This window comes from Centroberyx gerrardi, chromosome 1, assembly GCF_048128805.1.
Source record: "Centroberyx gerrardi isolate f3 chromosome 1, fCenGer3.hap1.cur.20231027, whole genome shotgun sequence".
Classification (NCBI taxonomy): Eukaryota; Metazoa; Chordata; class Actinopteri; order Beryciformes; family Berycidae; genus Centroberyx; species Centroberyx gerrardi.
Genome location: NC_135997.1, coordinates 14902461 through 14925308, shown reverse-complemented (window position 1 = coordinate 14925308; position 22848 = coordinate 14902461). Strand labels below are relative to the sequence as shown.

At 41.7% G+C, this 22848-nt stretch overlaps 1 protein-coding gene across 2 annotated transcripts; it reads left to right on the top strand.

Annotated features, from left to right (window-relative positions):
* The first annotated feature begins 2146 nt into the window (after positions 1 to 2146).
* scube2 (signal peptide, CUB domain, EGF-like 2) lies at positions 2147 to 22479 on the top strand. Of its 2 annotated transcripts, none has more exons than XM_078284147.1 (19): positions 2147 to 2269; positions 2741 to 2857; positions 3305 to 3430; positions 3928 to 4062; positions 5135 to 5260; positions 5379 to 5495; positions 6213 to 6302; positions 7171 to 7287; positions 7415 to 7537; positions 7852 to 7968; positions 8141 to 8263; positions 10556 to 10759; positions 16866 to 17036; positions 18497 to 18664; positions 19016 to 19177; positions 19770 to 19967; positions 20086 to 20238; positions 20354 to 20433; positions 21089 to 22479. In XM_078284147.1, the coding sequence occupies exons 1-19, from the start codon at positions 2182 to 2184 to the stop codon at positions 21233 to 21235; spliced, it is 2562 nt and encodes an 853-aa protein (XP_078140273.1). In that variant the 5' UTR covers positions 2147 to 2181; the 3' UTR covers positions 21236 to 22479. The 2 variants fall into 2 exon arrangements, with proteins under 2 accessions (XP_078140273.1, XP_078140267.1); XM_078284141.1 differs by having other exon boundaries at positions 10553 to 10759.
* The last annotated feature ends 369 nt before the right edge of the window (positions 22480 to 22848 follow it).

Below are 22848 nucleotides of genomic sequence, written 5' to 3'. Positions count from 1 at the left end.
TTGAATGTGAGAAGTGACCTAAATGCTCTGGGGCTGTCTTTAATTTCGTGTCATCATAGCCTCAGGTGGTCGATCCTGACTCAACCAAATTACATTATTCAGCAATAATCAACATTTTCCTAATCACAATTCATCATTGTCAAAAGATATTTCTAATAGGCTATTGTATATCATATGGAAATAATGCTCAGATTGCACAGTTTTAGCCATGGTGCATGCTGTCTTTCTCAAATTGAAGCTGTGGTGACAACGGTTACTTTTTTACATTGTTGTAACCTGTCTCAAACTTGATGGTTTGAGGGGCAAACTATAACGTTGCTTGATATATAAACTTTCTGCGGCAGGGTAGTTGAATGCTGAACATTTTTTATGATTCCTATTGTTAAAAGGAGAATCGCTGCTTCCTCTTGAGATGGAAATTAAGCTTGTTTTTGTCCTTAAGGAGTTGCCATATTAATGTTTTGCGAGGTACATTTTGGGATATGAAGTGTGCCTTAAGAATTGCCTGTCCTTTTTCATTATGAATCTCAATCTCATGTAATTTATATTTATTTATTACAAAACCTTTTTTTGTAAAACTGAAACTTAAAAATAACTGGTAGAGCCTTTCAGTTGGTTTTTATTTTGTGCACTTCCTTTGAACATTCGATGTAGATTTTTTTTTTTCATGCTTTTTTGTATACTGTACCACAACCAATAGTTCTGTACTGTAATTAAAAAAAACACAAAAGATCAGTCGTGTGCTTGTGCTCTTTATTTTCACCGGTAGATGGTGCGCAAGAGCTACATGAAGAAATGTTTTGAATCAGGCACATTGAACACAATGAAGGAGAAGAACACAAGTCTAGGTTTGGTTAATTTTTGTCGATTATTTTGTTTGATTGATCTTGTCAGAATTAAACAAGTTGCCCCAAACTCGTATGATAAGAGCTTTTGTTAATAGGAGTCTCGCCTATCACTGCTGCATTTAGTTTATTGGATTATTGTCAAAACATCGCATCCAATCCACTTGCTCTCCGGTGCGGGACTCGTTTTATAAAAGTACAGGATAACACCGAGCACTGTTGGAGTCTAGTCTGGAGCACTGGAGTGTGAAAGTAGCCTACAATTATTTATGACCACCACTATTTAGGGAGGTTTTTCGGCATTCAAAGTACTCGGGTTTTATAGGCCTAAACGGAAAATGGGGAGTACTGGGAAACAGAGACTGAACTAACGACAGAACTGAGGCCAACTTTTCTAATAAGAGAGTAACGCGCCGTCAGTAGGTGCTCATTATCTGGGTGTAGAAATCATTTTGCCGTTGGCACCCGATGTCCCTCATCTCCTATTGTATGTATCATAAAATAATCATTATAAAATAGTTACGGTTCTCTTCCTCTGATCGTCTGAGTCACGTCTGAAGCGGCTGTACGCCCGATAAAAGCACACCTGTGTGACCGACTAGCATAACAGTTGATCTAAATATCAGTGCGCTAGCCGCGGTACTTGTGTCGCCTAGCAACCACGTTGTTTACCTATTCTTCGAAAACTTCGGTGGACGGACAAATAATGATTTACCTACCATTGACTGAAAAAATAGCCTAAATATTTCCTGAATGTATCTTTTTATTACACTGATGTGTTAATGATAAAAGCACCTAATATCCTAAGCCACGAGAGGCTGTAGTTTGTGATTTTAGAATAGCTAAATCAAGTCAAGCCCACCAGAATATAAAATAAAATTTCCGGAGAACTTTCAAAATAAAACCCTTGTTGAAGAGCGTGGTTGCGACGTTTTTAGAGGCCCGATACAAAGTACAAAGAAGGCCAGAGGCGCCGCGCTTCCTGTTTGACACTGGTTATCTCTGGCTGGCTTGACGCAGCTTCAAAAGCGCTTCACTCTCTCTTTCTCTCGCTCCCACGTGTACGCGCACGCACGCGCGCCTACTCTCTCTCTCTCTCTCTCTCTCTTTCTCTCTCTCTCTCTCTCTCTCTCTCACACACACACACGCACACACACACACACACACACACACACACACACACACACACACAGAAACGCGCACACTCCTTTCTCTTTCCAAAACCCCCTTGTGAAGCAGATTGACAGGCTAGAATGAAAATGAGGCGGACACTCGGTCACGACTTCAGTGCGTACGCGTCCTTTTGAGAAGACCTCTAAACTTGGATCATATCACCATGGGAGCTATTTGGGTTGCAAGGGACTTCTGTTTGTTTTTGCTCTTGTTAAATAGTCGCCAAAGCGCAGCGCTTCCAGAGAATCGAGGTAGGACTATGTGTGTGTTTTTTCCTGCCGTGGAGACTGTTCTTTACGCACGCTTTCAGGAGTGCGCTCTTGTTGTTCCCCCAGTGCTGTCTTAAGTTTTATAAATACCCTAAATGTTTGTTTTTTTATTTGGAGAGGAATGTTATTGTCGTGGGAGTTTAATTTCCCCCTACGCATAATTTTGTAAAACAAATTTTCTTCGGTTTGCAAATTATAGGGAATGTATTTGCTTTGGTATTAGTTTTCTGTGAACTTTTCAGATTGCCTTCTGTAACAAAACAGGCTACTGTGATCATCAGGGTAGCTGACCTTTTACTGTTTGCTCTAGTTTGTCCTTAAAATGAGTAGCCTATATGGTAAATGTCATAGTAGCAAGTGCTATTTGAGAATTTGACTGATAAGTGAATTATAGCATGATGCTCAGGTATTCTGGAAATCATTACTACCTAAGTCCCATATGTATTTCAACAGATCCATGCGCAGAGGAGAGTGATGGCTGTCACATTGATGCTATTTGTCAGAATGCCCAAGGCTCATATAAGTGCACGTGCAGAGCAGGCTTTAAAGGAGATGGCAAACACTGTGAAGGTAATGTATCCCCTTTCTGTTGATGCCTGTGTTTCATCATTTAATCTGTTGACCAACCATCTTAAAGTGACAGACTTTTTTTTTACTATGCACATAATTGAATGAATGGCGTTTTTAATAGGACCGTGTATAACCTGTCCTTAACGAAAACTCACTATAATATTTCCAGATAGGCTTATAAATCTGTGGTAGCCTACTCAGTGTTTATTGGTGATATTTTTTTACTTTCCATGGAATCACTTAATTATACTTAATTATATATTGATGTTCCTATATGGACTTACAGTTTTGCTGTGATGTTTGTATCCTTCTAAAACCATTACTATAGTTCTTTAAAAGATATACTATATTTATTTTTATTGCACTATAGTTATTTCTCATAGTTAGGGGTGGTTCGAGATGAAACGGTGAACATTCATATGTGTTCACTTGTGTTCCATTTCTTAGACATTGATGAATGCGACCTGGAGTACAATGGTGGCTGTGTACACGAGTGTAACAACATACCAGGAAATTATCGCTGCACTTGTCACGATGGATTCAATTTGGCACACGACGGACATAATTGCCTTGGTAAGATACGTTTTTAACTACAAAGTCAATACGTTTTATGGAGACAGACAGCTCTGATGAGTTTACAGTTATGTTGTAGCAAGTTTCTCAGGCTAACTCAGATGATATTACTGCTCTTATCTTGTATACTTCAGTAAACTTGTACAGTGTAGCCTAATAGCAACAAATTCAGTTGCATTAAAGGCCGACCTACAATTTGCAGTATGGTGACCCTCTTTAAAACACTTTCAAACCACTACTTGCTTTGTTTACATAGTGATTTAATGGACTGGAGAAGTGTTTTTTTTCTCTCTGAAATTTGGTTTGAAAGAGGTTTGTTTACATTGGTAATGTTTACAAACACTGGATACCCTTATTATTATTATGATGAGTCATTAAGTCATCAAGACATTTCTTAAAAGCTTATTTTTTTAAAGAATTTATCTGAAGATACCAAGTAACTTCCAGATTTTATCTTAAATGCCATTAATGAATGCCATGAATCCACCTCCCTGTAGATGTAGATGAATGCAAGTTCAACAATGGAGGCTGCCAGCACACTTGTGTCAACACCATGGGCAGCTATGAGTGCCGCTGCAAGGAAGGCTTCTTCCTCAGTGACAACCAGCACACGTGCATCCACCGCTCTGTGGGTGAGTGAGCACGGGCGTCCAGCGTCCTACACCTGTACCTTTTAGCTTGTACTGAGACTGCAGACATGCACAAAGTAGAACACAATAGAATCTGACTGCAGGGACGGGTGTTGTAGAGTTAGTGAAGAAAAACTGTGGCAACTCCCAAAGTTGGAGGACACGGCATTTAAAAGGCTATTTTAAAAAAGGTAAAGATGAAGTGAAAGTTTCAGCAGCACCTTGCCCGTTCATGAGAGTTTTTCAGTTCATTGTGTGTGTGTGTGTGTGTAAGTGTGTCCTCAAACGTATTAAGCTGTGAAAGGGACACAGAGAATTATGTAGCAAATTCTCAAATACTCACACGCAAGTCAAAGATTGACAGCATAATGAGGGACGACAGCTTTTAAGTTGGCTCCCGTCTCTGAGGCTTTATCTGCAGCAGGCCGGCCCTAAAGGGTGCATGCTGTGGGAAAAGGAGCTCTGTGTCCGAGGGAACAAAATAAGTTAATAACTGCAACACTCGGGTCTTTGTGGCCTGTGTCATAGATGAGACTAAAGTCCTTACGCATTTGTAGCTGCCAGGCCAGAAAGTGCTTTTGTTTTGTCTTCTTCACTAAATTGAATTGAATTGATGCAAGTGCTTTCCACCCCATTGGCTTTTCCCTGGCAAGCCTGTTAAATCCTACGGACACATCCACTCAGCTGTGACCCCTCCATTCAAATGTTACAACACATGTCTCATTTTGCAGTTAGAAGTATCATTGAGAGTGTAGGTAGTAGGACAGTTTGAGAAATTTTAGTTTTTCGGAAGATGAACTTGTAAACAATTCCTGCTCTGCTAGTGGAATGTCTTTTTTACACCAGAAATGTTAAATATAATAATAACAATAATGATAATAATAATAATGGAACTAGTAGCCCATGTATTTTGAATATATTAGGCATGAGAACAATCACTGTCTTTGAGGCTGTCAAGCTAATCTCTCAGTATGAGTGCCTTTGTGTTGTTTTTTTTCTTTTTTCGGATTTGCCTTTGTGTGAAGCCAGCCAGTCACTGTAGGAGAGTTTCATTGTGTACCTCTCTCTATCCCAGAGGGCCTCAGCTGTATGAATAAGGAGCATGGCTGCGCTCACATCTGCAAAGAGACACCCAAGGGGGGCGTGGCCTGTGAGTGCCGCCCGGGGTTCGAGCTGGCCCGGAACCAGAGGGGCTGCATCCGTACGTGTGCATCCGCATGAAGCTTACTTTACACTACGGCTGTTTAGACACACGCAGTCGGCTTCAACTGTCGCGCTGTTTATCTGACCTGTTATTATTATTTGTTGTTGGCCTGCAGTGACTTGTAACCATGGCAACGGGGGCTGCCAGCACACCTGTGAGGACACGGAGCAGGGCCCCATATGCAAGTGTCACGTCAGGTACACCCTGCACCCTGACAGGAGGTCGTGTGTAGGTAAGCCCTGACCCAACTGCTTGTAGGCTCAAATCTTATCTAAAATACGATGCCACAGCTATGCGGTACACATCCCTACATCCTTCACAATATCTGCAACTTCTGCCCTCTTCTATTTCGTAAAACCCTCCTTTTGAACACATTTTAAACCTCTGGATGAAGTAGCAATCCTGTCTTAAAGTGATATTTCACTTTTGTAGTTCCTGGCACTCAAATTCCAGTATGGGTTCAATGAAAATATGGTACCAACGTGAAATATCTCTCTAAACAACTTGTCTGTGCCAGTTCTCCTTTTTTTCCACACAATGGTTATGAATGATAAGGATCGGCCATCAGATATTGGGTAGTATCTTTCTCTCCAGCGGCAGTGTGTGTGAGGTCCAGGCGTATCACTGCAGGTTGTCTCCAGATTCATTTTACTGATCTGCTGTGTTATCTGCCACACACACACACCAAGACACTGCACACTGTATATCTCAAGTGAAAATGTGCTTCTGGTTACAGAAAGGTGACACACAAACATCCAGAGGGGCTCGCCTAAAATAATACCAGTCTATTGTAGATAAACAAGCTAGTATGTAAAAATGTAAGGGAATCTTAAAGTTCAATTTAAGTGAACAGAAAAGTCACAATCCATGTGTCAGTTATTGTCTTTGGTGAATTTGTTTACGTATTGTTAGCCTGTTTATGACTCATCTCACTTTGTGTCTGTCGCAGAACGAGATGAAGCCACCACCGAGTCCTCGGACCACAATTCCACATCCTTCACCGAGGTTGACAAACGGGTCAAAAGAAGGCTGCTCATGGGTAATAATTCCATTCCTAATCATAATGTTTATACATCGCACCATCTCAAACCGAATCAGTAAGCTCACCAGCAGAAATGAATGTTTACAATGACTTGACGGTGTGTAGAGCTGCCAGGATCCAGTCAAGAGCGTTCAGAAGGGGAGAGGAGTGGTAATGCCTAGTAAACCAATGCATTCCTCAGTCTTTAGAGCAAACTGTGAAATGGCTATGGACTCTCACTTTCTCACCCCCGATTTCCCCCCCACCGGAAAAATATGCATTTGTGACAGTGTGGTACATTTCACGTTTTCCTTCCATTTGGGAAGGGTAGAGTGTGAACCCTTTCTGGTATATTTAGCCCTATCAGTTGTGCGATGCTGGGTCAGTCTGCACACCTAAAACATTTGATCTGTAATGCTTTACTAAGTGCATGACTTCTCCTGTGCTGTTAACATGCACTTCACCAATGTATGGGTGTAGTCTGCTTACAGAGACATTATCCATCACAAATGTATCATCACAAATGTATTATCCATCACAAATTTACACCATAGCAGCCATACTTTAGAGCCTCATTCACCTGTATCCATCAGGTGTTTTGAAATTCTGGACAAAAGATTATTACAAACATACAGTATATTGTATGTGCTTCACTCATTCAAATGTTCAAAACCGTCTGTGAAGTTTAGCAAATAATGCACAATCTGTGGAATACATATTTGCGCTGTCACATCGTTTGTTCATCATGTTCATCATTTTGAGAGTTTTGCATTCAGAAAATCGAGGTTATATTTTGCTAAGGATTTATATGACAGATGGGGAGCACATTCTGCATGGAGGTAGGTCAATAACTGGAGTGCATTCACGTTGTGTCGTGTAATTTCAGAGACCTGTGCGGTGAACAATGGGGGGTGTGACTGCACCTGTAAGGACACATCCACAGGTGTACGCTGCAGCTGCCCCGTCGGCTTCACGCTGCAGCCGGACGCAAAAACATGCAAAGGTCAGACTGCCAGTCCACTGACAACCTCCACAGAGAGGCGCAGTCTCTTGGCACTCCCATTCAGCTTAGTGCATTTGTGTAGTAAGTCTCACTAAAGGGTTGTCAGGATATCACCTATTTCCCACAGATATTGACGAGTGTGAGCTTCACAACGGCGGTTGCGATCACTTCTGCAGGAACACCATCGGCAGCTTCGAGTGCAACTGCAGGAAAGGCTTCAAGCTGCTGACCGATGAACGATCCTGCCAAGGTACAAATGGCTCCTGACTTGTCTGCTTTCCTCACAATCTGGAGAGTTAGCAGAGATGTCTCCCTTAATACAACTACAATAGTAATTAAGATGCTTTATAATGAAATGCTGCTTTTTCTCTTACTACAACTACTATCAGAAACCAATGGTACATTACCTCCCCAGCTAATGTAACACACTGCACATGTCCAATTTCATTTAGTGGGAAGATTCAGTATCAGACACAAATGTGTTTTTGGGTGGGAAATCCCTCCTAATGGTTGCAACTGACTGCCCTGCTACCATCTCATCATCTCTCTGCTTTTTGATTACAGATATAGATGAGTGTTTTTTCGAGAGGACATGTGATCACACGTGTGTGAACTCCCCCGGTGGCTTTGAGTGTGTGTGCAACAAAGGCTACACCCTGTACGGACTGGCCCATTGCGGAGGTGAGACTATAAGTGGGGAGGGGGGAGCTGCACAAGGCAGCTTTGGCATCACACACAAGTGTGCAATTTACAGATGTGTTGTTACACATAAAGTCACAATTTATAAAAGTGAATAGTTTATTGGTACGCTGGAGAAATAGAACATAATGATGGTTTTTCCCTTTCCTCTCAGACATAAATGAATGCAGCGTGAACAATGGAGGTTGTGAGCAGGGTTGTGAGAACACCATGGGTGGATTTGAATGCCATTGCCATCCGGGCTATAAGCTACACTGGAACAAAAAGGATTGCATTGGTAAGCCAGCGCCTCTGCACTTCTGCTGAGTGCTCTGTCATGCTCTTCATCTCTTTGGAAAGTGTGTGAGGAGATAATACACGCCATCCCACACTTTGGACTGAAACTCGGGGGACAAAAACAGGAGATACTTTTAGTTCTGTTTTCTTTTTCTCTTTAATTCTCTGTCGCTCGGTTTTCTTGTGCTTGAGAAAAAGATTCAAAACGCTACAGTGCTGCCGGTGCTGTTAGGATGTTGGACTTTGTTTCTTGTTCTTTCTGTGCCTCGTCTTTGTGTGCCTTTTCCTCCCTGTTGCAATCACAAGTGTTCTTCTTTACCTTGGAGTTTGTTGTGGTTTCTATCTAGAGGCTGAGGGTTTACCACCTGCAAACCCCCCCTCTAAACCCACCTTGAACTGTAGTAAGCAGGAGGGAGGGGACCGCTGCTTCCTGACATGCCAGTCCCAAGTTCATATCAGCAGCGGTGAGTTGGTTAGTCAGTTAGTCGGCTAGTTGTTTGAATAGTCGGTAACATCAGCCTGCAGAGCGAGGCTTCATGTTGCTACATGCTGCCTGTTTGCTCTCCCTGACTTGGCTTTTGTGGCCCTAACTTTTGTCTCCGCTGGTCTCTGTGTCACGGCCCCGTGTGTGTTTTCAGGGACGGAGGATTCCTACACTGTGACCTGTGGAATGCCTCTGCCCTGCTTGGCTGAAGCACAAAAGAACAACAGTGGCTTGTATTGCTTGGGCAAGTACACAACATCACAGATTTACATCTCTGTCTCAACGCTCTGACACACAAAACAGTAACGACTTGATAACAACACAGGCATTCATTGTTTCTATTTGATATAAAAGTAGATCAAAAATGTCAAGATTTTTCAAGGGATTACAACACTTTTTTTTGTTCCTCCGTCCTGTAGGTCCAGAAATGCCAAGTGTTCCACGGATTAAGACCACAGCCACTTTCAAGTCTGGTACCGCAAAGTGCAACTTAAAACGAAGTCAGGAGAGACTAAAGGAGAGCCTGAACGCTGCACACTCAGGTACAGAGGTTCCTATATCACAAGCTTAAAAACCCCTGAAATTACAGATAGACATGGAGTGAAATTACAAACTCTTTCCTCTTACTGGTTGTAAAACAATTTGGGTTTACAGGGAAGTGCCAACATCTCATGCAACAGTCTTGAGAAGATGAACCAGACCTGAACGCTGCTTTGACGTTAAACCAAACATAGAGCCAAATGTGAAAGAAATTTGTAGGGAAAGTGGAGCGGTTTTGAATGTTTTGAATGTCTCAGCACTGCACATTGTCTGACGGTGACAGGGGAAGATGTAATTAGCCATAGCACGCCTTTCAGTTGGGTCTGACCTAGCCATCAATCAAGTGGATTTCCGATTGTGGGATTATTTTGTTTCCCCAAAGGGTTCCGGCATGGTCCTTTACATCCCTCACAGTCATTGAAAGGGCACATAATTGCTTCAAATAAAGGAAATTTTCACAGTGCCATCTCATCATCCTCTTTTGAGCTTGCCAGTCTACATACATACTGATAAGAACAGGGGGAAAATATTATATAATTAACTGCATACACAGATTTCTTTACACAGATTTTCTTTGCTTACGATGTCTGATTTGTTACCGTGCAACTGTTGTGCCATAACTTGTTTGTTTTCTGTATTAGCGGCTGTGATTTTCTTTTAACGATTGTGTGTGTGTGTGTGTGTGTGTGTCTGTTGGGTGGCGGGGTGGCTGTCTCCCATGTCCACAGATAGCAGGTTCCCGTTCACTGAAAACGTCCAGTTCAGCTACGTGAGCCTGCGCTGCACCTCATCTGGCCGGCGAGCGCGCAGCCGCCACGGCAGGAAAGCCGGCGAGGAGGACGGCTCCTCTATCACAGCTGAGTTTGAGCTGGATGTGAACCTAGAGGAGGTAACAGGTTGGTCTCTCTGCGCTGCCTGCCTGCCTGCCTGCCTGCCTGTGACCTCAGCCCCCTTGGGTGTCACCCTATGCTTCACATTCTCCTCTCTCTTTCCCTGCTGTCTGTTCGTCACTAAACAAACCAAACTGTTAAAGTATCTCCTGTTTTGACTCGGCTGTGGTGGTGGGCTCTGGGTCGGGACGCAGGGTCGAGGTGTTTTTTTTTTTTCTCCCTTTGAATGGTGAAAAGATTATTCTTTCCCCGCCTTGATGTAGTGTTTGTTTATGTGAGTGGGTAGGTAAGCATGTGTGCATCTAGGTGTGAATGTCCGATGTGCGATGTGACACTGTGCTCTGGAGACAGTTGCGGTATGGAGTGCTTCTCTCAGCAGAGAGCTGTGACCTGAGCTGTGTGCGTCGGCGCTCGGAGAAGAGGCTCAGGAAGACCATCAGGACGCTGCGGAAGTCCATCAACCGAGAACAGTTCCACCTCCACTTCGCCGGCTCCGACTACGAGCTGGCCAGGGCTCTGGGCCAGCCGGTCGACCTGCCGGGGCACTGTGTGGCGGGACAGGTGCTGGTGGGCAGGAAGTGTGGTGAGTAGGCAGTTCTTTGGATTTTCCTGTTATTCTGCGTACAAACCAGGGTTGGGGCCACTCATGAGTTGAATTGAGAGTGCATGGTAAATTCCAATTCAATTCCTGGAGTTGGAATTGGAATTGGAATTGCACCCAGCTCCAAGGAAACAATTCAATTCCAATTTCTGGAATTGGAATTGAATTGGAATGACAAGAAACAGAATTGAATTCCATTAAATTCCACAAAATTCCACTTCTAAGAGAGATTGTCTTGACTTGCTAAACATTATAAATCAAACATTATGAATCAAATAAAAGACAGTTACACAAATCAAATACATGCAATCATAATGCATGTATTATGATTACATGTTATGCATCAAATACCACCTGAAAGGTACCTTCAACAGTTTATGTGTAATTGAGATGTGTAATTTCAGATATGTGGTAAGAAAAAACCAAAAAACATGGAATTTCACAGAATTCAATTAATTTCCAATTCTGTTTCCTGTAGGTTTTCTCAAATTCCAATTCCAATTCCTCAGTTGAATTGGAATTGATGAGTTAATTCATGAATAGACCCAAACCCTAGTACAAACCTAGGTAAAGGTCAGGACATTCACCATTCAGCCAGGCAGCACTTACATTGTAAATATCAATGCTTTTCATTTCTCAGGCAGCGCTACTTATTGCGAGAGCGCAGTTCCAAGCGCTTCTGTTCCACCGAACATAAGGCAGCAGCGGCTCTGACTCGTTCCTACACACAGGGTAGTCTCATAGTCATGTCTTTAAGTAATTGAAATAGTCCATGCCAGTGAGATATATTTAGACAAGTTGGTTTAATGATTGGATTTGGAGCAGGTGTTGGCCAGATGAGTGCCATATTTGGTTTGCAGACATGCTGTAATGAGCTCGCAGGGAAGAACAGAGAGACTGTTGTTGGCCCTCCAAGCCATGAGATCTTCCAGCATCTCCCTAGGATAAGAGGGTAACATGAGGGGCGATGGCAGGTCTCGTGGTAGCTGTTGCCTCTCGGTCGGGTTTTATATACAACCCATAATGGAGAAAATGTTCATTAGGTATAATGGCACGCTGTGAGCGCTAGTAAGCTGAAGGCTGGCATGTGTTTTCTCTGGCTGAGATGAGCGTGCGCCCCTAGTTTCGGGCCTCACAGTGAGTTCACTGCCTGCTACACGTTGTCTTAATATCAGTGAGACGGTGCGAATGGAGACGAAAATATTGCCTTTCTCTGTTGAGATGTTTAAGCAATCAAATGGTCTGTGTTCCGTTCGATAAACACATCGATACCACCAGCATTGAAGATGTTTAATCTGATGTAGACCTAAACCCTAGATCATCCGTAAACCTTTAAACCAGCGTATTTTATTAGGCATATTGGTTTTCCTCATTCTGAACTACCATCATACAGAGAACAAATCAAAGTAGATGTGCCTGCTAATGTGAATAAGGCTGATGAGGGGTGGAAAGGGTTTATCCATTCTAGGTCTTTGAACTTTGAACAAAAACAGTCCAAAGCTAAAGCTACTCTGTAGTTTTCAAATGTGAAAATAGTTTCAAATAGTGTATTTATTGGGACATTGAAAGAAATTGTCACCAAATGCACCAACCATTTACTTTATCTCCCTACAGCTATATGTTTTTTTTGGTCCTCTCTTTGGCCTCTAAATTACATGAAAGTAATTTCTTGTGCTGAGCTGACACGGCATAAACTTAAACTGCTCCTGTTAGTTATTTTTATGTTTCAATAACACAGGTCTTAAGTATCTTGATTCCTTAACTCGGTATTCCCCCCACTGCACTTTCAGGTCAACATTAAGCAGTCTATTGGCCATGGCAGGGGTGCAGACATGTAATTTGGGAGGGGGGCTGAAAGGCATTCTTAACCTCCAGCTCTTTAAAGGAGCTATATTTTTCCCTCCTCCCCCACCTCCCGCTCTGGCTTAGCTCTGAGTGCAGTTTAGTCCTTTCAGTTTGCCCACTCCATTGAAAACCTCATTGGGGCTTGTTCTCACTGCCTCAGAAGGAGAGCAGACTAAAGCTATCCCGCCACAACAACATCGCCTCTGTCGCAGCGGGAGAAAAGCTGTGCTCGCCCTTATTCTTCTGTGTATTCTTCTATAAAGCATTTTCTCTCTCTCTGTCTCTGATGTGTTACTGCTAGAGGCTGCATCAGCTTGTATACTGTTCCAGGACATAATCTCTGTTTAAATACTTGGTATGGCTCATTTAGTTTATTATTTCATTAGGTAAGGCATTTTTCTTTTCACTTGATTCTTATTTCTGTAATAAAACACGAATACTTCAGCATGTTTCTGCATCAGAATGTGAATGTTTTGTTTTATCGCGTGAAAAGTAAAACAACTGCGGTAAAGCGTAGCAATTGCGACGATCCAGAGATGCTGTGAATTGAGCTCGTCCGCTTGTTCCCATCTACTTGATTGTTGTAGTCGACTTGTTTGCGTGTTTGTTTTAACATTGGAGATGTTTAGGAAGTGCTGTTGATTCAAGCTGGCAGTTTGAGTGCTGCGTCCCCCCAGCCCCCCAGCCAGGGCCACTTTGCATGACCCCCAGCCACTAAACTGCTAAAGAGAATTGACTTCAGCCACACCATGGGAATCAATTAGCATCAGCTGTTTGGGCCTCTGCTTGATGGGCGCAAGAAGCGATTGGGCCGAGCAGAATGGGGGGATTCAGAAACCTGACCCCTTTTATTGGGTTCAGCTCCTTACCACTGTGATACCGTAGTGTTTTCCTATGTCATCAAGTAGGCAGAGACTGGGGACTTGAATAGAGGTGAAAGGTCTTTTAAACCTCTTTGGGGCCATCAATTCGAGGACTCTATAGAACCGGTTCTTTGCATTTGAAAGGCTTCAAGGTTTTTTTTCTCTCACTCTCACTCTCTCTCTTCTCTCACTCCTTCCCTCTGTCAAATAAAAGCTGTTAGAGGACAATGCAATGATGGCTCCTCATGGTCTTTCAGAATAAACAATAGGCTGCAAAAAATGAACTGCTCTTGAGAGAATTACATTTTCTTTCTTTGAAGGAAAATCTAACAATTTGCTGAGCCACGTATAATGGATCTACGCTAAAGCTTTTGTGTGTCAAGCTTTTAGAAATAGTGGTTCTCTACTGAGAGGCAGATCTTAAAGGCTACTACTGAGGCACATTTTGGACTAAAAGCCTGAGGGTCTAATTGATTTATTCTGTTGTGAGACTACAGTTTTCAAGTCCTGAAGTTCTTAACGGCATCAGACAGACACAATAATTCCCAAATTAATTACAGGCATCACTCTGGATGGTAGGAACCAAAGCAAAATGGTGCTCATCCCTTTAATCAAGCCTATGCAGTCTTGTGAGATAAGAGGCAAATGCTCCCTTTGATTTGCCTCTGTCTGCTTTTTCTAGAGGTGAGGGTGCTTATGATAGTATTAAGAGCTCTTCCCTGATGCACAGCCATGCTTCATGAAGTATTAGGACTTGTCTGATGTGGGGCACAAAGGCAGCTGTGGAGAAGCTCGGCGCTCTTTATTTGTCTGAATTTTTTGCATAGCTGCATCAGGTTGACTTTGAAAGGCGTTTTAACAGCTTAACACTGGGCCTCTGTGCGTGTGCATGTGTGTGTGTCTGTCTGTGTATGTGTGTTCCTGTCTTTGCGTGCATGCTAACGTGAAAGAGAGCGTGCGCACCTTCCTCTTTAAGTGTGTGTTTGTGTGGACAGGGCCATGCAGCCTTTTGGGGGCCTGAAGCAGGTTGTGATTCGGGGCCCCAGTCTGGTCCATGCCATGATCAACCCACTCAGATCATCAGCCCACTAGCCAAAAGATAGTTTAACCGCTCTAATGTAGTGACAGTGTGCAGCGGCAGCACATTGCTTAGTAATGTTACAGTAGTGCTGTTACAGTAAAGTTATTACTTTACTGTAACCAGCTCAGTAACCAACAGTGTAACAAAATACTATTTAAATTTTAATAATAATATTACCGTTACCAATAAAAAAAAAAAAGTTCTTACTTTTGTTATCACCCCTATAAATATCAGATTGAAGTTGAATCATCCCAAAACTACATCACACTCCTATCCCCCATTTTGTTTTCTTCATAGTTCGGTGTTGTCTTCTCTCACTATGCTAGCTTGGATGAGAAATGGGAGAAAAGTTTACTTTCTCTGGGTGGAAGTATTCCCACTTATTTGATTTTACTGTGCAAAAGAATGACAAGTAATGTAATAAGATTACTTTTGAAATGAGTAACTTTGAAATGAGTAACTTACTTTTTTTAGTAACGAGCCCTACGTTGTTTAGTGATAAGAATCCAGGGATAGAGAAGGATATAATTAAGAAACATACACATAGGAATTTAATGGGGGGTGTAGGCTCTGGGCCTATTAATGACGGCCCTGTGAAATTAGTTTTGCATGTAACCATTTTCCAAGTTTGGATTTTTAACATGTTTGTACCCCCACTCTAAGTACCTTTAACCATGTAAAGTTATTACACTAATTATATTAAATATCAATCTTAACAAATGTAGTAGTAGTAGCAATAAATAGATGGAAGCCTTTGAGAAAGCCATTTCAGGAGCACCAAATAGTTGTCCTGCCTGGTTTATGGGGGAGATATTTTTTGGATCTTTTCCTGGCATCTTAACGATGCTGCCTGCATCAGTTGCATTGCAGTTAGGCCAACAACCTAACACTGGATAAAATGCAAACCCTGATTAATGGGATAAATGTTGCAATTGGAAGTAACAATTTCTATGACTACCATATCTCTCATGAGGAATTATAAATATAATGCATTCATAAATTCTTATGACGATACGTTTAAGAAGACATAACAATTACTGTTGCATTATATAAGCATTCCTGAAACATTATAAATATGAGTCTTGTGAATGTTTATGACTAGCTATCTATCAGAGGTTGTGGTAGTCATCAACATTCACAGGACGACTATAATAATTAATTATATGTATGTGTATTGTATTTATAATACTTTATGAGTGCTTATATAATGCATCAGTAAGCATCATGTGTTCTTTTATGTGGACGTTTATGACTAGTTATCTCTCATTGACATTTAAAGGTTGTCTGACTACATCTGATGGATAACTAGTGATAAACATTCATAAGATGCTTGGGCCAAAAGCACACATTCAGTGATCAACTATGATAAACCATAAAAATATGTTCTAGTATCATAATAACGAAAATTGTTAAGGCTATAGCCTGTTTACAAAACTCAAATACAGACTAATAACATAACATCTAATAAGTCTAAAAGGGAAAATCACAGCCCTGTGGTGTTTAGGCATTTAAACAAAGTCAAATCACATTTATAATTTTAATTTCATTAATCATGCAGCCTTATGCCCATCATCTTTTCTCCCTTTACATTATCAGTTGAGTAATTGTCTCTTTTGAGCCCATCCTACACGGCTCTGTTTGAACACACTTGAGAGGCAGCTGGTGAAGTCTGGGTTACTTTTGTGATTGAAGATTTGGGCTGGATGAATGTTCAGCTTTATTGCTCTTGTCATGCAACTGAACTGCCATATTCATAGTGTAGATCTGTAGTGTGGTTAGGGCTGTTTCATTATGTGTAGCCAGAGGGCACACTGCTGAAGTTGTTCATTCATGTCTGCGTTTCACATTGTCTATCTCACCTGTCCCGGTTTTTGTAGTCGGTTGCTACTACTTTAAATTGATTTGTCTGCAAAATGAATGTAAATGACAAGTGCAGACACAACATTAGGTTTAGGTTTCTTACCTCTATTGTAATTTTACCTCTATGTAATTTTTGATGGCTTGCCTGCTTAGATGAGGTTTAGTTTGATGCACATATCACAATATTCTTGTGGAGAGAATAGATACATTTAAGTATTTAGAGTACATTAATTTTCTCTGACCACTGAAATCCTAAAACAAAACCCTCAGCCTTCAGAAAGATAAAGAACTTGACTTTGGGTAAACAGAGGCATGGTCCTTAGCCCAGTTTTGCTGTGTGTGTAGCCAGGGAAGCACCTGTGTGTGAGAGTCTTACTTCATATGAATCATTTTGGCAATTCTTAATGTAGTTTGGTATCGTTCTGCCTCCCTCTGTTAGTGAGCTGCAGCGTCGGGACGTACTACGACGGGGACCAGGGGAGGTGCGTTCTGTGTCCAGCGGGAACGTATCAGGATGAGGAGGGGCAGATGTCCTGTGAGGTCTGTCCCGGGCCTGAAGGGAGAGGGAGCTCCAAGGTGGTTGGGGCTCGGAACATCTCAGAGTGTGGAGGTAAGACTTTGATAAACTACAGCAAGTGTCATTAGAAATTGTAGATGTAGATAAGTGACAGGAAAGACGCCGGAGAGAAGGGGATGACGTGACGAGGCCTTAACAGACCCAGTGAAAGCTGAGTTTACAGAAACACAGATGCAGATGCACAGGTAGAAACCGCAATGCTGTAGGGGTTTGTCCAAATCCAAATACCGTATTCAGAAACACGCAAATAATGGATTGTAACAAATAATAAGTCCAACCAAATATCATCATAAGCATTTTGATTTTTTAAAAATAAAGCAGTTAGCCTCTGCCAGTATGATCAACACTCGAACATAATTCAGGCCATCGAACAGTTTGAATGTTCTTCGAGAGCCCTGCCTTGTATACTGTATGTAACACAGATAAAGACATGGCTGTAAGATAGATTACACCAAGGTCCCACATTGTGAAATTTGTCAATATCCTATTCTCACATCTCACAGGAGGTCATTATTTAAGGTTTGCTGTCTCCCAGCCACTCCCACATATCAACCACCATCAAATGGGAACAAATGGGCACACCTACAGTTCAAATCTTAGAAAAAGAACATAAGTAGTTATGATGGCATATCTGTGTCCATCCAGTGGGTGTGAGTCACCTCTATTCACCAGTGGAAAGTCAACAGGTCCGTCCATGATCACAGAACAAGGATATACAAATAGAGATCCATGAGAGATCGAAGAAAGGTTCTCCTTGATGGTTTGATATTTTATAAAAGTAATCTTTAAACGAGCCTTTTAGAATCTCATCCTGTTATGAATTTGAACCGCACAGGATTAGCGATGGTGCCGCGATAAAGATCTCACCGGCAGATGTTCTGCTTTGTGTCAAGTCAAAGAAGCCTGGGCTTAGATGTTCAAGATGTATTTGAATTCAAAAGGCGTCCTCGGCCCCCTCCCGGTCCTGAATGAAAGGAAAACGAGCCACCATGTTTTGGTCTCCTCCATTGCCGTTATCGCAGTCACTTTGCGGCTGTGCGTCCCAGATCCCATCTCCTGCTTCTCTCAGTGACAGACTAAACAAGAAGAGCTATCAGCAGACTCCCAGTGGCAACCAGTTTGTATAAGTCACTCAGGAGATATGTGAGAGGTGGTTCAGTCAGAGATAAAAGACATTACATCACTCCATTAACATGTGGGTTTGCTATATGCTCTTATCTTAATGGTAAGGGAGTGTATTTTCTCTTATTGGCTGAGAACTGGTATGTCACCACATGTGAAATGGCAAAGACCTCATGAAATGAAAAATGAATTCAAGTTAAGCGGTTCATCTCCATAAAATACTCCAGGGAGATAAAACAGGCCAAAAACTTCATAATAATTCAGTTTTCCTTTTTCTTTTAGCCACTTGTCATGAATTGTCCTTGATTTCCATTGCATGGTGTCTCTAACAGTTGAAGCTCTGACTAGACCAAATGCTTGTGTGTGCCCAGGTCAGTGTTCCCCAGGTCAGTCCTCTCATGACGGCTTCATCCCCTGCCTGCCCTGTCCACTGGGGACGTACCAGTCAGAAGTGGGACGCACCTCCTGCTTCCCTTGCGGAGGGAACCTGGTCACCAAGCACAGCGGTGCCGTTTCCTTTCAGGAGTGTGAGACCAAAGGTGAGGTAGTCATCCAGCTTTTTCATTGCTGTTGTTGGGTGAAAACCTCATTTTTTTGTCCATGTTTTAACTTAAATGGAAGGATTACATGGATTGAGAAGGTTATGTAACCCTTGGGTTCATCAAAACCTTTCAAAAGCCATTGAATAAAATGAAAAATGGTCATTAAGTTAAAAACATTTTTGAGATATGAGGTTTTCCCCTGCCAACAGCATCATGTAGTTGTACAGGTTGCTTTGAAATTCTGTTGGGTGTTGAACTCTGCTGCCCTCTGCAGCTGTTTCAGTGTTTGTACATTTCAGCTCTCATTCTGTACTAACTCCTCTCAATCCCTCCCTCTGGCTCCTACAGTCCAGTGCTCTCCTGGTCATTACTACAACACCAGTACGCACCGCTGCATCCGCTGTCCCATGGGCACTTATCAGGTGGAGTTTGGCCAGAACTACTGCATCTCCTGCCCTGGAAACACCACCACCGACTTTGACGGCTCCACCAACATCATGCAGTGCAAAAGTATGTATGTTTTGTACACAGTGATGTTTCTGAGTGCATGTTGGTATTCAACAGTGGTGGAAAGGGAACTAGAATGTCCTACTCCAGTAGAAGTACTGTTCCTTTGTTGATATTTTACTTAAGTAGAAGTAAAGGTAGCGGTGTAAAAATGTACTTAAGTAAAAGTAAAAAGTAACTCAGTAGCTTTTACTTTTACTCAGAGTTCCTTTATAGTAAAGAGAACAGTTAGATGTGATATTTTCCATTCAATTCCAAAAGGATGAGAGGACAGAGTTCAAACTAGATTCTTTTAATTGGAAATTTTTTAAGTTACAAAATAAAGTGCTGGATGTGATTTAAAATGTAGTACTTAAGTGAAAGTAAAATTACTGACCGTAACAAATACTCAAAAAAGTACACAAAAAAGCTACTCAATTACCGTAATGTGAGTAAATGTAATTAGTTACTTCCACCCTTGGTATTCAAGCATATATGATTACATGCAGCAAATGAAACACAGCAGCAGGACACACAGCAGGATTCTGTCCTAGATAATTAGCATCGCTGCACCAAGAAGGTATAAACTATTTGACGCTGTTCTGCCACTTCACAGACCGACAGTGTGGAGGGGAGCTGGGAGATTTTACCGGCTACATCGAGTCCCCCAACTACCCAGGGAATTACCCAGCTAACATCGAGTGCACCTGGACCATCAACCCTCCGCCCAAACGCAGGATCCTCATCGTCGTCCCAGAGATCTACCTCCCTATCGAGGACGAGTGTGGAGACTACCTGGTCATGAGGAAAAGCTGTGAGTCCTAGCTGTGTGTGTGTGTGTGTGTTTGTACGTGTGATACTGGAGTTACAGACTACTAGCGTTAAGCAAATAATGTAGGCTGATCCTTTGTGCCCATGTCCTGATTTCGCAGCTCTCTCCAACTCTGTGACAACTTACGAGACTTGTCAGACATACGAGCGTCCCATTGCTTTCACCTCCCGCTCCAAGAGGCTTTGGATACAGTTCAGGTCCAACGAGGGGAACAGTGGGAAAGGCTTCCAGGTCCCATATGTTACCTATGATGGTGAGAGGAAACGTGGGGATTTGTGTGGTGTATAATGTTTCTTCCTTCATGCGTTGCACACATTCAAATGGATTGGTCACCCTAAGGAGCTGTTGATGTTCTTTGTTTGTTTCAGAGGACTACCAAGAATTAATAGAAGATATAGTCAGAGATGGAAGATTATACGCTTCAGAGAATCACCAGGAAATTCTCAAGGTATAATAGCGTTTATACCGTACTACACAAATGTCTGTTGTTTTTCGAAGAACTGTCATGGTTTTTGCATATTGTATTCTAGCAATGAAACAATGTTACTTAGACTTTGGCCCAGAGTCGGCCAATATTTACCCACTAGTAACGATTAAAGTCACTGAAATGTAAAGAAATTAAAAGTCTCCCAGACATATTATACCGGTACAAAATGTTTCCTATAAAATTTGGCCCTGCGCCTGTACTTGTTTGTGTGCATCTATATTTTATCCCAGTGCAGCCTGTTGTTTAAGGCATGCCTGTTATGTATGCCTGTTAGGCATGCCTGTTTTCAACCAGCTTTAAATAGTACAAAGTTATTGAAATGGAGCAAAACATTTGATCAGCATGTATTCAAATAGTACAAAACAAAATGTATCATTTAGCCCAACACAAAACCACACTCAGTAATGATAGATGTGCCAGAATTTCTACCAATTTGTCCAGCAAACTGAAATTCTACCCAGCTTTGCTCTTAACATCATCCTGTATATGGATACTATATGCATATAGTGCCCTCTTTTGGAGACATGTAGAAATACAGATTACTGGTCACATTGGTTTTACTTGTCATATATTAAATGCCTTTACTTTACACTCATACAATGTGTTTTCCCATCAGGACAAGAAACTCATGAAGGCGTTGTTTGATGTGCTGGCCCACCCACAGAACTTCTTCAACTACACAGCACAAGAGTCAAGAGAAATGTTCCCTAAATCCTTCATCCGGTTCCTGCGCTCCAAAGTCCTGAGATTCCTGCGCCCTTAGGATGGGGCGACTGACACCCAGCTGCCTTGTGGATATTTCATGAAGAGCTCAGATTAGATACTGGCCACAGTGTCTATTTTATCCACTGACCAGTTGAAGAGCATTCTGTAGTTATCCTGTTTTCACACGGACAGATACGAGAGTGGACGATACACAGAACTGATCCTAAAGAGAAAGCAGACCAGTCAAGCAGGTGGACTTTTAACTGGACCTTTGAGAGGGAAAGAATGATCGGTTCTGTCACACATGGGCTTCTTCAGACGGCCATCTTGGTTTCTTCCTGTTTCGTCCATTTGTTTGGAAATGTGTTTTATTGAGCAATGCAAGAATTGCAATGACCTGCTTTTGTTTTTCAAGTCTCCATCTCAGGATTCCAATCCAAAGTGCTAGTCTGCTCTTTTATGATGTTCCTTTATAGTGTTTGGGTAAAGCTGAGAGAGATTTGGAAAGTTTTTTTATTTTCACATTAATAATATGCATCTATTTGAATATTGCTGAACACATACTCAAATCACAACATTATGAGAATGTTGCTAATAGCATGGTGTTAAGACACAAGTATGGTAGCTAACTGAGATATATACTGAATGTCAGCATTATATAGAGTGTGTATCTAGTTATAACATAGGCTACTGTTTCACAAGTAGAGTTGAATTGTTGACAGAAATACTGCTCAATATAAGAAACAAATATAGCACAAATGTGACCTTTTCTTGGGAACGTTATAGCACTACAAAGTACGTAGTGACACCACAGAAGCAATTATTCTTATGAATGTTTTGTATATGATGTAAAAAGTTTTAGGTGAAATGTTAATGTATTGTAGCAACTAAATTCCTGACACGTGTAGCATTGACACATCTCCTGACAGCCCGTGTATTGGATGTTTCAAGGTAACTGAATGAGTGCCACTATCCTGAAAAACATTTTACCTTCCAAAAAACAGTGGGTAGTGGCTTTTAGGCTTTCATGAAACACCATTGCTCTATCAAAATGCCTGCGCATCAAGACTTTTCATTATGAACCAGCAACCAAAGACAACTCTTCACTCTTCAGACACTCAGAGAAACGAACATTTGGAGTGATGTGATTTGAGATACGGAGTGATAGGAGGACACAAAAGGAATAAATGATCCGATATCAAATGAAAGTTTTGTAAAATAGAATTACTCTATTCGCCTGTCTTAGATAATAAATGTATGTATATTTTTTATTGTTTTGTACATCTAACATTGCTGTAAATAAAGATAGTAAACTTATTTGTGTGGTTTGTTTTAATGTAGACTAACTTTCTAAATGAAGTGTTTCAGTTGCATTTCATTCACACACAGAAAATAAGAGTGGAAAAGTGACTGGTCTGTTAGGCCAGTTGTCCCAGTCTATTACATTTTCACACTGAGGCCCTAATTCACTAAAATTGCATTGCAGGAGCAAATAGCCAGAGCAAATTACTTATGGAGAGAGACTGGACTCAAATGTGCTTTACTATCCACAAACAAATATCTCTCTACCTGTGTCTTATAAATTACTCAACTGCGGGACCAAAGTAGCCTGGTGTCCTCTTCGAATTTGCATGGCGATTCATTAGGATGAATGTCAATTAATGAACATTC

Coding starts and splice junctions, on each gene's coding strand:
- scube2 (XM_078284141.1), top strand. CDS start 2,182: ATGGGAGCTATTTGGGTTGCAAGGGACTTCTGTTTGTTTTTGCTCTTG. Junction 2,858..3,304: donor AGATGGCAAACACTGTGAAG/GTAATGTATCCC, acceptor TCCATTTCTTAG/ACATTGATGAATGCGACCTG. Junction 18,665..19,015: donor TCAGGAGTGTGAGACCAAAG/GTGAGGTAGTCA, acceptor TGGCTCCTACAG/TCCAGTGCTCTCCTGGTCAT.